At 29.5% G+C, this 12,833-nt stretch overlaps 2 protein-coding genes across 3 annotated transcripts; one reads left to right on the top strand and one right to left on the bottom strand.

The window, feature by feature from the left end:
• Positions 1-86: 86 nt before the first annotated feature.
• On the bottom strand, positions 87-2,391 carry LOC107459773 (uncharacterized). Of its 2 annotated transcripts, none has more exons than XM_016078034.3 (7): positions 2,113-2,391; positions 1,884-2,011; positions 1,320-1,416; positions 1,130-1,207; positions 821-1,046; positions 496-719; positions 87-354 (listed from the first exon to the last, which is right to left on the bottom strand). In XM_016078034.3, exons 1-7 carry the CDS (start codon positions 2,389-2,391, stop codon positions 334-336), a joined length of 1,053 nt encoding a protein of 350 aa, XP_015933520.1. In that variant the 3' UTR covers positions 87-333. The 2 variants fall into 2 exon arrangements, with proteins under 2 accessions (XP_015933520.1, XP_015933528.1); XM_016078042.3 differs by having other exon boundaries at positions 1,136-1,207.
• LOC107460785 (uncharacterized) lies at positions 2,382-6,116 on the top strand. Its single transcript, XM_052251444.1, has 9 exons — positions 2,382-2,514; positions 2,611-2,907; positions 3,021-3,166; positions 3,405-3,605; positions 3,703-3,795; positions 4,394-4,453; positions 4,623-4,697; positions 5,226-5,306; positions 5,617-6,116. Exons 2-9 carry the CDS (start codon positions 2,835-2,837, stop codon positions 5,992-5,994), a joined length of 1,107 nt encoding a protein of 368 aa, XP_052107404.1. The 5' UTR covers positions 2,382-2,514; positions 2,611-2,834; the 3' UTR covers positions 5,995-6,116.
• Positions 6,117-12,833: the final 6,717 nt, after the last annotated feature.

Genomic DNA, 12,833 nt, shown 5'->3' with positions numbered 1-12,833 from the left:
AATCCTCGCATATCGCATTTATGTTTATTGATCTTCTTATTAAGTTAGAATGGCTTAAACTCCTGACTTTACACTTGCAATCTATCTCTGGAAACCGTTCTTTTGTTTGTTTAGTGCATCTTTTTTCCCTCTTCTTTCATTTCAGATATCATCAACACTGAAAAAAAAAATTAACAAAACAATGTCTGAACTCTGAAGCATATTATTTGACAATTAGAAGTAAGGATAGACAATCCATGCGTCAGTCTTTGCCCCTGTACTCAGTCCTTCGGATGATAGAAAAGAAGACATGGTTCTTTTTCAAGTTTATTTGGAACAATTTACACCAAATCACTATGGCCGAAGAACAACATGCTGCCAAAATAACAAATGAAAGAGCACTGTCAGGGAATGCAGATGAAATCAAGAACAGAAAAACATATTATTCTCAAACAAGAATTGAAAGCAGTTGGAAATTCTGAACAATTTAAAGGCAACACTATATAAAAAGTTAACCTTAATTTGTGTTCTGTCATATGTATAAGTGATGTGTATTAGGCCATCATTAGCCTGAATAACAGCAGGATATGAGAATTCCATCCCCACTGTGTCTTCCAATGTGAGAGCCTCTTCCCAAGAATCGCCATCATCCTCGGAGACTGCGACTTTAAGCACACCCCTTGACACCGTATTGTATGCAAGCACTAAACGGCCATCCTTAAGCTTAACCCCATCAATGCCTAGTAAACCAGATTAAAAAGTTACAATCTTAATACATGATGAAATATATTGTCACCAAGTATGCAGCAAAGTTGCAAGCAACAAAGGTTATGAAATTGACCTGCATTTGGGTTGGGGAGCTTGGTAGCTGCTGCAAATCCCCAAGTCTTGCCACCATCAGACGATTCTGACATGCATATTCTACCGATGCCATCAAAAGATCGTAGTAGAATGCGTAATCTCCCATCTGCTGTCTGATAAGGCACTGGTTGAATCACACTAAGAGGTTGATTTTCTAGGTAAATTGGGCCATGCTTGCTCCATGTCCTGCCAAAATCTGTTGTGAACTGTTGCATACACAAGAAGCAGTGAATTATAACCAGCTGACATTTCAAATAATCAGTTAAACAACCACTAGTTCAGTTAAGACCTCAACCCAGGCACCCCAGGAGTTCCAGCTCTCAACAGATGATCCGCATAGCAGACGATTGTTTTCTAGCAAAATAGGCTGAGAAATAGTAATCAGATTTAGAACCAGAAAAAAATAAAATCTGTATAGTTATAAAAATTCAAAACCTCATTGCAATAGATAGATACCGTGAAATTAACTGCTTTTGTACCTTATTCTTTATAGGTCCTAGTATTCCAGGAGGAAGTTGTTCTCTTTCTGTCCAAGTAATGCCTTTATCATATGAGCGCTTCATGAAACCACTCCATCTGAAATTAAACAAAAGCATTCTTCTTATCTCATAAGGATAACAAATTGTCAAGTTAGGAGTAAATTAAAACTAATTGAATTTAGTGGCAGCTCCCGCAACTCTTTAGAGGGTCTATTTACAATGAATGACTAGCTGAGTAAATGCATTATTTTTTCAATACACTATCTGTAGTGAAATGATTTCCCTATTAAGTTCTAACATTTTCTCCTTACCAGTTTGGAATTATTTCATCTGTAAATGCAAACTTTTGTGCTGAAACTTTATGTGTGGTTAACTGAATTTTACTGAAGATTAAAGCCAATCAATACTATTAAATCATGAATTGGCATGAAAGGGGGAGGAAAAAGGAATTGTATTCTAAAGAGGATAGGTCAAATCAACTGTTTCAACTTTCTATTTATATGAGGATGGTTTGCAGAAGATAAAAAATAGATAGAAGAAAGGCAATGAATATAGAAACTTTACTTCTGAACTTCTTGGCCTATTTTGTAGAACAGAAGTATCTCATCTGATGGAAGCTTGAACAACACAGGATTCCACATAGGAACATTAGGTTGCTCATCAGCAACTACAGGTGATTCCCATATGCCATTCTGTCCACCAAAAATTGCAGTCAACGATGCATTCAAAATTGTAGATTGCAAAGTCAAAGACAAGATAATTTAATGAGTGAATAGAATAAAAAAAAAGAAACCTTGTAAGTTTGCAACCAGATTTTGACATCAGGTGCACCTTCTGAAGTGCCCCCAAAATATGCAACCAAAAAGTGACCCTTATCAACCTCAACAATGGTAGAGGCATGGCAGCTCTTGAAGGGAGCTGACCTTTCTTCAAAAGTGAACTGTTCCACCACTGGACCATTGATGTGGGCCATGCTTGACTGCTCAACTTGTGAGGTAGCTGCTCTGTCTTCGTTTTCAGGCGGAGAACATAACAGACAGATCTTATATAAGATCTGTGAAACAAGTTTCATTGGCAGAAACTAAAATAATGAGGTGCAACGTGTTACAGTGTCGCAAAACAGAATGCATCAACTTCAGAGTCCAGATACCATTGCACTTTGAAGCTCTCCTTTCTCATCCAGATTCTAATCACAGTAAACTCAAGTCTCAACTACTCAAGTACACCAGTTTCTCTCTCTCTCTCTCTCTATTTGTTTATTGATAATTTTTCATTTATATTTTTTTTGAAGCAAATATGAGGGATCCATGAAACAAATGGGTCACTGGATTAGTATGAACCGAGTCCGACCCAAATAGCAAATTTGATGAAGCAACTAAACCAAACCAAGCTTCGCTGTCTCTTGGCCCGGGTCAGTAGCAACGCCGCAGAAGGTAGCTGAGAACTGAAACTGATGATTGTAACTGCATAACAGGATTGGGACTTGGGGGGAAGGTACCATTTCAGAAGCTAAAAATGGTTGGAAAGAGATTAAGCATAACCTTAACAATAACATTCGCTGCTATTTCCTTCTCCACTGCAATCTCTGGTATGTTACACATAGAACTACTTCCCCCATGTTCTCTTTGATTGTTTATTTATTTATTTTTTATGAGTATTTACTAACAGTTTGAAGCTTTGTACCTGCCCATGTTCTGTTAGCATATGTCTTGAGTAGAAAATGTAAGGGTTTGAAGTCCAAGATTCTTGAGCTGGAGGCATCTCTCAAGTCTTCCTTAGATAAATGTGCCTCTGAAAGGCAAGGGAGAATTAGGGCTCAACAGGTTACCCTTCTTTCAACACTCCTATTCTTCATTCATTTCCATTAACTTTAATGTTAACTTGGTTGGTTACTTGCTCTTCAATCATGTCTCAATTGGCACTTGCCACTCGCCACTGCATAAAGTTTAGTTTTTTACCCCTTTTTTATTTTGCCCCCCTTAGTTCTTTTGCTGATTCATTTTCTCAAGTATTGGTAACCTGCACATTGATAAATTCCTTATTCAATGCCACATTCATGATTAATGAAATATTGCTTCATACTAGTGTAGGAATGGGACACCGAGGCAACCGTTACTTGTACCACTTGCTAGAGCCTGTTTGGTTTTTAATGCCACTCGTGTTCCGCCAGCATCTCTTGAGGGTCTAGCTGAATATTCTCACTGCTGGATTTTATATGTATTTCATTTAAATACAGATCTTGAGAAACTATGGAAGCATCCATCTCAATCAGGGTTTAAGGCAAAGGTTTGTAGCTCTAGTATTAATGTCTTATCTCTGTAGCATCTTCTTGCCTCATTTTATCCCCTAGAGATATTTTTCATATGGATCAGTGGATGGATAGGTGAGAGTTCCGAGACTTAAAGGAGGAAGAATGGGAGTGTTCGCCACACGATCCCCACATCGTCCATGCCCCATTGGACTTACAGTTGCAAAGGTAAGAACACATTTAGATGCTAGTGGATTTTTCTGGCATGCTTTCACCAATCACAATATTATGTACTCTTCTATTGAATTATTGATTGATATCACTTGCTCCTCATGCATATTTTCAAAAAAAAAAAAATTGGAGACCGTCAAACCACTGGGGTCTTAATGGTGCACAAAGTATCCTATCCCCTTTGTCCTTCATAGATTTCTATGTATTTTCGCTTAGCGTTGCTGGATTGTTGCAAGCCTAGGAACAATTAATTTCATATTTAAAGGAAATTTAGGATCTTGGGCAGTTGGTTTGAAAGATTGGATTTGTCTTATGAAAGATCAAACCACAGCTAAGAAACTGACTTTCTCCCATATTATTGGGTAATTTTGTGAAACTTGGATACATATCCAGTAACTTCTTGTGCACCCAAGTAAGGGGCATATGTATTCTTTCCCAGTCAATGTCGTTGCGTACATAGATCAGCATCTTGCATCACAATTTAACTTCCGCCCAGTCCCCAAAATGTCAATCTTTTGATATTCAAATTTCAAACAAACAAAATCAAATTATGAACTAGTTTCGTAATTTTCATTCTATTTAACTTGTACCACAGGTAGAGGCTGTACAGGAAAATATGATTTTGCTTTCTGGTGTTGATCTGGTTGATGGAACTGTAAGTCTCCATTGCTAATATATGTTTCCTTTCACATGCTACTTTACTACAATCACATGCCACTTAGATTGTATTTAATCCACTTTAACAAAGAGCTTGGTACCTTTTTTGGCCAATAATTGATGCTTTAATTATGAATTACGTCTGTTTTTTTGTATCTCATTGACAGCCAGTACTTGATATCAAGCCTTACCTGCCATATTGTGACAGCATCCAAAAAGCTGTAGTGCCAAATTGGTTGATGGTAATCTTCAGTATTTTTTAGCTATATTATTTCGTGTTGTATTTTTAGGTTTATTTTTGAGTCTCTAAACAAGTTTCGGGTCCATTTATTGTTTTCTACACAAAAGTTTATCTGTGATTAAGAAAAAGGAAAAAGTATTTCTAATCTTCATGTTTGGATGAGTTTCTTAAAATTGTTGAAACAAAAACATAAAAAGCTCCTGCACATTTTTGGAGAAACAAATGGAGAATTGCTTTTGTTCAGAAGCTTATCCAAGTGATTGTTTTCTGGATATATTTTGCTCCATGTGGGAATATTGAGATACAAGTACTCGTGATGGCTATTTACTAGTCACTGAACTCTTATTAGTTTTTTATTCTTGTATTCTTATTCTCTTGAAGCTTTAAATTTAAGGTCCACACTCCACATTATAATCAACAATGAAGATATTTTAGTAGTATTTTATTTTCCTTCACATTTTGTTATGGCTGCATGCTACTTGATTATGTCATTCTAAGTAAAGAACATTGTGTTTCTGAATTTTTTTAGGAGGATAGCTTACTCTCAGTATCTTCTGTAAGCTTTGCAGAGGACTTCACTTCAGCACTCGAAAATTGCTGGACAATGGCAGTGAGTTGTTAATTAATTTACTTGAAATATCAAGCGCCTGCATCTTGTTCACCTTAGCCTTAATAATTTAATGCTGGTTTTAATAGTTTATATTTCATTTGGTGGTATATTGTATTCAAAATATTTGTGTTAACTCCTTAAGTAACTTAACAAGTATTGGAGGCAATCTATTATGCTTTCTGGTACAAGAAGTTTTGCAACATTTTTGTTACAAATTCCAAGTATGCTACTACTTGATGGTGAGGTTTTTCTATATCTTGGTTTCATCCTCCTATACTGATAATGTTGTGCTTCTTGGTTGCTACTTCAGGAAAAGAAGTCGCTTTATGCATCACCAAGCGAGTTCCAACGCTTGATCAAGCAAGTTCTTTCATGGGATATTCGGTCATTGAGCCAAAGAAACAGGCCTCATGATGCTCTCTCAAAAAGTGATAACGATGATGAAATGTTGGTTAATACCTCTGATGCAGATGAACACCAAGATGACAGAGCTTTTTTACATGAAAAGGACCAGAATTCTGTAGATTCTAAGGACATAATATATCACCTAATTTTGGAAGGACTTGATGTCTCTTATAGAATTGATCACCATGGTAATCTGAATGTGGAACAGGTGTCACCATCATCTTTCTTAGACAAAATCTCTAACTCTTGCAATTACTTGACTTGGAAAGACAAGCTGCAGTGAATTCTGCTGTAAGCCTTCATTAATTTTAATTTTAGTTTCTCATGAGTTGTTTTTTTATTTTATTTTATTTTACATAGAAAGTTCCATTAAGAGGGAAGTGAAAGCTTAGAGACTGTGGTTTTATTTTGAGGTAATGTTTTTATTTAGTTATAAAAGTGAAATTTTTTACTCAATTTTTTTACTTCATATTCCCATTACATGATATTGTAAAGTGCATTTGTGCATGATAATTAAACTAGGTTTTTGGTCAAGGATAGAAATTTTGGATAATAAATGAGTACTTTATAACCAACTTGGGTTAGTCGAGTGGTCAGCTCACTCGTCCGCTTAAGTAAGTTTCAGGAGTTTGAATCCCGTCTTGTGCATGCAGCAACTTATTGGCCAGCGGCAGACCCTTAAATGGAGTTTAGATCCGCGACGAATTAGTCCTTAACCTGTCGGGTTGGGGAATACCGTGGACAACCAAAAAAAAAATTAAGTACTTTATATTCAAAAAGAATGGGCCTAGGGGAAGTCCACATTGACCAAAGCCAGGTGCCATTGTGTCGGCCCAGTTTGACAAAAAATTGAGAATATGAGATGGTACTTTAATATTTTTGTTCTTCAGTTAATTAAAATTACAAGTTAGTGTCATTGTCCCAATCCATCTCACACTACCCAATTGAATTGGATTGGGTTGGGTGGGAATAAGGTTTCTTTTTTCTGGGTCTGGGTCCATTGTGGCCCACGGTCCTGACAAAAAAAAGTGCCATTGTTGTTCTCTATTCCTATTCCTATTCCTATTCCTATTCTTATGATCAATGTTGCAATTTCAACATTGTTATTGGGACACAAGTACACAACGCATATTCCTATCTGCCACTCCCCGACAAGCATCGTTTATCGTTAATCCTCTTGTTTCGTGTACCACACTTTTTCACTTTTACTACCATATGGACTAGTACAAATTAATCAAATTCTCCCTCTTCAACTGTACCTTCTCTCAATTTTATCCTCTTCAAATGTCTATTCGAGTGATAATATTGTTCCCACTTAAATTATTTAATCAAGTTCAAATTCAAATAAAATTAAAATATAAGTGGGTAAAAAATGTCCAAAAACATTCTAGAAGGTGAGAAAAGGAAGATAATGTGGCTGTCGTAACAAGACAAGGTAGCGTGCGTGCGGTGCGGGGTCATGCACGCCTTGTTTTACTGTCACCAACAAATGCTTCAACGTTTTTTCTCTGAAAAGTATATAAATTCGAAACTTCGGCTTTGGGATTTCAACAAGTTTTCTAGTACATTTGAAACTGCTCTTCGCTCATATTTTTAGTATTATTTACAAAAATTAATTAAAAATTCTAACTCATCCTCTTAATTTTTTTATTTCTAATCAAATAGAATTTTAAATTTTAGTTATGTATTTAAATTTTATTATTTAAATATTTAAAAAATAATTAAAAATAAAGTAGGGCTCCCAATTATTATTACTTATTTACCGGCATGTTTCATAGCCAACAGATTTAACTGACTAAAAGCGCGTGGGGCACACTTCCCGCCGCCGTCTCCAGCCAGCGAGGCGATTATTCAACATGTTTAATGATGTTTTTACAGTATCACCCTCCTAACTACCATTAAACTACGAATGACCCATTATTAAATATTAATTGGGTGCACATTTGCATATTCTCGCTTATGTGAAAAAGTCAAATAAGTGAAACAAAATCTAATTGCAGATAATTAATATATTTGATAGCAAAATTTATTTGAAAGAATTGTTTATGTTTATAAACTTCTAGTTGTTACTTTAAAAAACTATCAGTTTTCTTTTATAAATAAATTTCAAATACATACTTATCAAACAAGATTAAGCTGGGTCATTCAATTTGGAACCATGTTCTTCACCTTTACCTGCTTAATCTCACCCGAACTCCCTCTACTTTTAGTAGATGAATAGTACTAACATCCTATATCATCTATCAACCCAGCAACTAAAAACTTGAAAAGTTTCTACTTGGTTGGTCTTCATTTTTCCGTGCATTAGGTTGTTTATTTTTGTAGTGAAATGCGCTTAGGTAGTTTAAAATTTCTGGTTTGCTTGGATTGGAACCTGTAGAGGGAAGTTAAACTTTCTCGTTTCAAAAGAAATAAATGGATTATATATATGACAACAAGTTTAATCACCCGTGTCATGCACGTGATAAGATTGAAATTATAATTTTAAGTTGTTATGTTAAATTTCATTTTAATTATAATAATTTAATTAATAAAAAATAACTTGTATGCGTTATTTTTTTTTCTTAATATAGTGTTAATTGTATTAATTATAAAATAGTTATTTAATCTATTTTTTTATAAATCAGACATATATACTCAATATGACCATAAATAATCTAGTAATACTTAAATCTACCAACAAAGTTTTATATGTTGGTATATTGTGAAGTAAGAAAATATCAAAATCAGCTCAAAATGAAGAACAAATTAATAGAGAATCCTAATGCAGAAAATTTTGTAATAAACAATAAATAATTTAAACATACTGAACAACAATTCAATGCTATCCTTTGATACCTGCAAAATATATACATGAAACAACACTGTATCAATGTTTGTATATAAAATTATATGATTAACGTAATTATAAAATTGTTTGTCAAGAGAATAAAATTATACGAATTTTTATGATAATTTTAATATTCTCAAACTATTAATGTACAATAAGAATTCGTCTATTAGTTCCTAGAATTTCTAAATTTTTTTAAGTGATAGTAATAAATTTTAATAAATAAATAGATTTAGTAAGACATTTTGTTATTACATTTTTATTATAGGCTCTCAAAAATTTCTCTATATACCACATTCATCGTGCAGTAATTTCCAAGTGTATTAACCCATGTCATGCACGTGATAAGATTAAAATTATAATTTTAAATTATTTTGTTAAGATTAATTTAAATTATAATAATTTGATTAATAAAAATATAGCATGTTATGTATTATTCATTTTTTCTTAAGCTAGTGTTAAATATATTAACTCTAAATAGTTATTAATTGGTTTTAGTAATCTACTTTCTTCAATAAATCAAACATATATACTCAATGTGACCATAAATAACTTAATAATACTTAGATCCACCAACAAATTTTTATATGTTGTTTTACTGTCAAATAAGAACATATCAAAATTAGCTCAAAATAAATAATAAATTATTAGAGAATTCTAATACACAAAATTCTCTAATAAACAATGAATAATTTAAATCTACTAAAAAACAACTCAACACTTTTCTTTGATGCCTGCAAAACATATACCTAAAATAATATTATATCAATGTTAGTATACAGTTTTACAATCATTGACCGTATTTACTATACATGAATCCTTCTTAAAAGTTATTCTATACACGTGTGCAGTCGGAAGATAAATTACTGGACTTTATAAATTCATGAGGAATTGACACCTCACTTTTATTAGTTGATAATGTATTAAATATTGATTTTATATAATTATAATAAAAATATTTCTCTAAATTAGTATAATCATGCATTATTCGTTAAATGTTAACTGTAATATAATTATAATAAATATATTTTTTAAAATAAATTTAGAAAATAAAATAGTGGTTTCATTTTAGAGAAAAAATGAATTCATGAGGAATTAACACTTTACTTTTATTAGTTGGAGAAAAAATCCAATTTTAATATATTTTGTCATTATTATACATTTTTTTTCTAATCATATATCCACTGTTTTTTTTTCTTTGTTTCAGTATTTTAAACATGGGTTTAACTTCTCGTAGTTCTCACTTTTCAGTCATTCTATTAGATGTAGTTGATAACTATTGAAATTCTTTGATTAATATAGGAAAAAAATATATTATTATATGATAGAATTAATATGAGTATATTTTATTATTAAATAAACAAAGTTAATATAAAATAAAATTATACATAAAAAAACAAAGAAAATAAAATTAAAATAGCAAAAGTGATAAAAAGATTATTTTTATAATTTTATTTTGTCATTTTTATGTATAGAAGATTAGAAAATAGTAAATTTTTAACTAAATTAATTTATATTTGTTGTATTCAATTTAAATAAGTAATAAATTATCTTATTTTAATTTATTCCTTAAATTTATATATCATAAAAATTAAATCAAATAATTAATATACATAATTTTAAATTGTGTGATACTTAAATATCTATTCAAATCAATTAGTTGATATAATTAATTCATCATAATGAATTGACTTTAATGAGTTAAACAAAATAATACAGAAGCATGCTACGTTGATTCTATCATTAAAGGTAAAAATTCGATTTTTATATGATAGGATAGATAATATAATAGACGGTGAGAAAGAGAAAGATAAACATTTTAGATCCTAAGTTGTTTCATTTGAATGTTGCAATGTGGTATCATATTATTTTACTTATTCTACTCTATGGACCCTTTTGTAACTTTATTTCAGTATCAATAGAATTTCACTATCTTTGAGTACTAAATTAAAATTCAAAATGAAAATAAAAAAAGTAAAGAGTATAAAATTATTGATTGAAAAATACTCTAAATAATAAAAAGCCAAATTAACTTTAATATTAAATTCATTAATACGATTTTAATTTTATATAATTGTTAGAAAATATATTAGTAAAAGCAAATGGAAGAATAGCTTTAATTGGTATTTGATAAAATATTCATTTAGAATAATTAAAAAAGATAAAATTATGGTATTATTAAAAATAATACATTTTTATGTTAAAAAATTATATTTAAATAAAATATTTATAAAATATAAAATTTAGAGTAACATAGCTTTATAAACATTAATCATTAATCAATTATGAACTAACATAAAATTATAATATAATTTATTTATGAAAAAAATCAATAATTAATATTAGTAAATATAAAAATCATCCAAACACTTTAATTAAAAGTATGAATAGTTAATTATTATTCATTATTAATAATATTTTGCTCATAAAAAAATGAAATATTATTATTCAGATTTAGATTTTAGAAAAATAAACGTATAAGTAATAAATGATCTATTTTATCATGTATATTATAAATTAATGAATTAAACTAACTGATATAATGAATTATAATTAATTAATTGGTATAAATTATATGATATTTAAAAAGAAAATAAAGTGAATAAAAGAATAAAAAAATAGAAGAATAGAAGACTACAATAAAATAAATTGAATGTAAGTTTTTTTTCTTTTTACAAATTTTATATCACATCTGCTTCAATAATAATAAATAAAAATATATTAACTTAATATCTAAGAAAAAAGGATGAGATAAAATCATAACACAATTCTAAAATAAAAGCTTAAATTAAACCATAATATCATTGCACAACATAAATTAAAAGTAATTTCACACTACAATATACCATACAAATAGATAAATGACTTAAGCTTAATTATGGATTTTTTATTTATTTATGCAAACATGATAACACCATGGTCTATAAATGCTTAATGGATAACATATCATATATTGCTCTAAATGATGAGCACGGGAGTTGAAAAGTGTGTGCTGATTTGTGTTTATGATAGTTGCCTTCTTATGACGGTGCCCCATAGGAAGAAAAAGAATTGTTGTAAAAGCTACCCAATGAAAGAGTAATTGGTAAATGAATGATATTTTATTCTAGCATATATGGTCTTTTATAGTGGTAAAATAAAAAATAGAATGAATAAAATTTTGTATTTTTATATTAGAAATAGAATTTGATATTTATCCTAATAAAATTAAATAATTAATTAGTTATATTTAAATAAATAAAATAAATTAAATAAAAATATTTTTAAGAATTAATCAAATCAATTAGTCAATACAAATAATTAGTATAATTAATTTTATTTGATTTATTGAATTCAAAAAATAAATTAGAAAATAATTGATTGAATTAATTAGTTGATATAATTAATTTATTATAATTGATTGGATTTAATGAATTAAAAAAAATAAATAGAAAAACATAGGAGACAGTGATTTTTTTAACTAAATTAATATGTATTTATTGTATTTAATTAGTATAAATAACAAACCATCTATGTTATTATATATCTTATTTAATCTTGCATGGCACGAGTAATTATAAGTTATATTTTGATTTCTAATTATTTACGTACATAAATGATTAAAATATATAACATAAATATCGTAATTATTATAATTCTATGATATAATTATAATTAACATATTTTATCATAATTAAATATTGATTTGATATAATTATAATGAAAATACTTTCCCAAAATAATATAATCAACTATTATTTATCCACTAATTATTTGGCAATAAACCTTAATATGATTTTTTACATCTCCACTATAAGAAATAACTACTTAGATATACCAAATAATACGTAACATATTACTACTTGTATAAGTTAAGGCACAAAAACAGAATTTAATTAAGGTGATTAAAACTTTCACCAAACAGAATATGACCTCAATTGAATAAAAATGGGTACTCAATTTTGTATTAATTAGCTAGTCGAAGAAATAACATACTCATTCTAAATTATTTCAAATTATATTTTGTTAAGATATAATTATTTAGATTATTACTCATGGCACGGGTATAATTTCATTTTATACCAATTAATCAATTATAATTATATGATACGGGTATAATTTCAATTTTATCCACCGATTATTGGCAAATAAATTTTATTCTAATTATAAATAAAATATGTTTTTCTTGGCAAATAAATTGTCTTTAGGTCAACGATTTAATATATGTGTAAGTTCATTTTTTGTCAAATATAATGAAAATACAAATAAAGAAATAAAGGATAAAAATAAACTTAATAATATCTGACACTACT

This window comes from Arachis duranensis, chromosome 1 (assembly GCF_000817695.3).
Source record: "Arachis duranensis cultivar V14167 chromosome 1, aradu.V14167.gnm2.J7QH, whole genome shotgun sequence".
In the NCBI taxonomy this organism is placed as follows: Eukaryota; Viridiplantae; Streptophyta; class Magnoliopsida; order Fabales; family Fabaceae; genus Arachis; species Arachis duranensis.
The sequence above is the reverse complement of the archived record's forward strand: the minus strand, read 5'-3'. Positions and strand labels throughout refer to the sequence as shown.

Excerpts from the sequence above, each read along its gene's own strand:
- LOC107459773 (XM_016078034.3), bottom strand. The coding sequence starts at position 2,391 with ATGAAACTTGTTTCACAGATCTTATATAAGATCTGTCTGTTATGTTCT. Across the intron at positions 2,012-2,112 it reads TCTGGTTGCAAACTTACAAG|AATGGCATATGGGAATCACC; the intron begins GTTTCTTTTTTT and ends TTTGGTGGACAG. Across the intron at positions 1,417-1,883 it reads ATAGGCCAAGAAGTTCAGAA|ATGGAGTGGTTTCATGAAGC; the intron begins GTAAAGTTTCTA and ends GTTTAATTTCAG.
- LOC107460785 (XM_052251444.1), top strand. The coding sequence starts at position 2,835 with ATGGTTGGAAAGAGATTAAGCATAACCTTAACAATAACATTCGCTGCT. Across the intron at positions 3,167-3,404 it reads CCCTTCTTTCAACACTCCTA|TGTAGGAATGGGACACCGAG; the intron begins TTCTTCATTCAT and ends GCTTCATACTAG. Across the intron at positions 3,796-4,393 it reads TTGGACTTACAGTTGCAAAG|GTAGAGGCTGTACAGGAAAA; the intron begins GTAAGAACACAT and ends CTTGTACCACAG.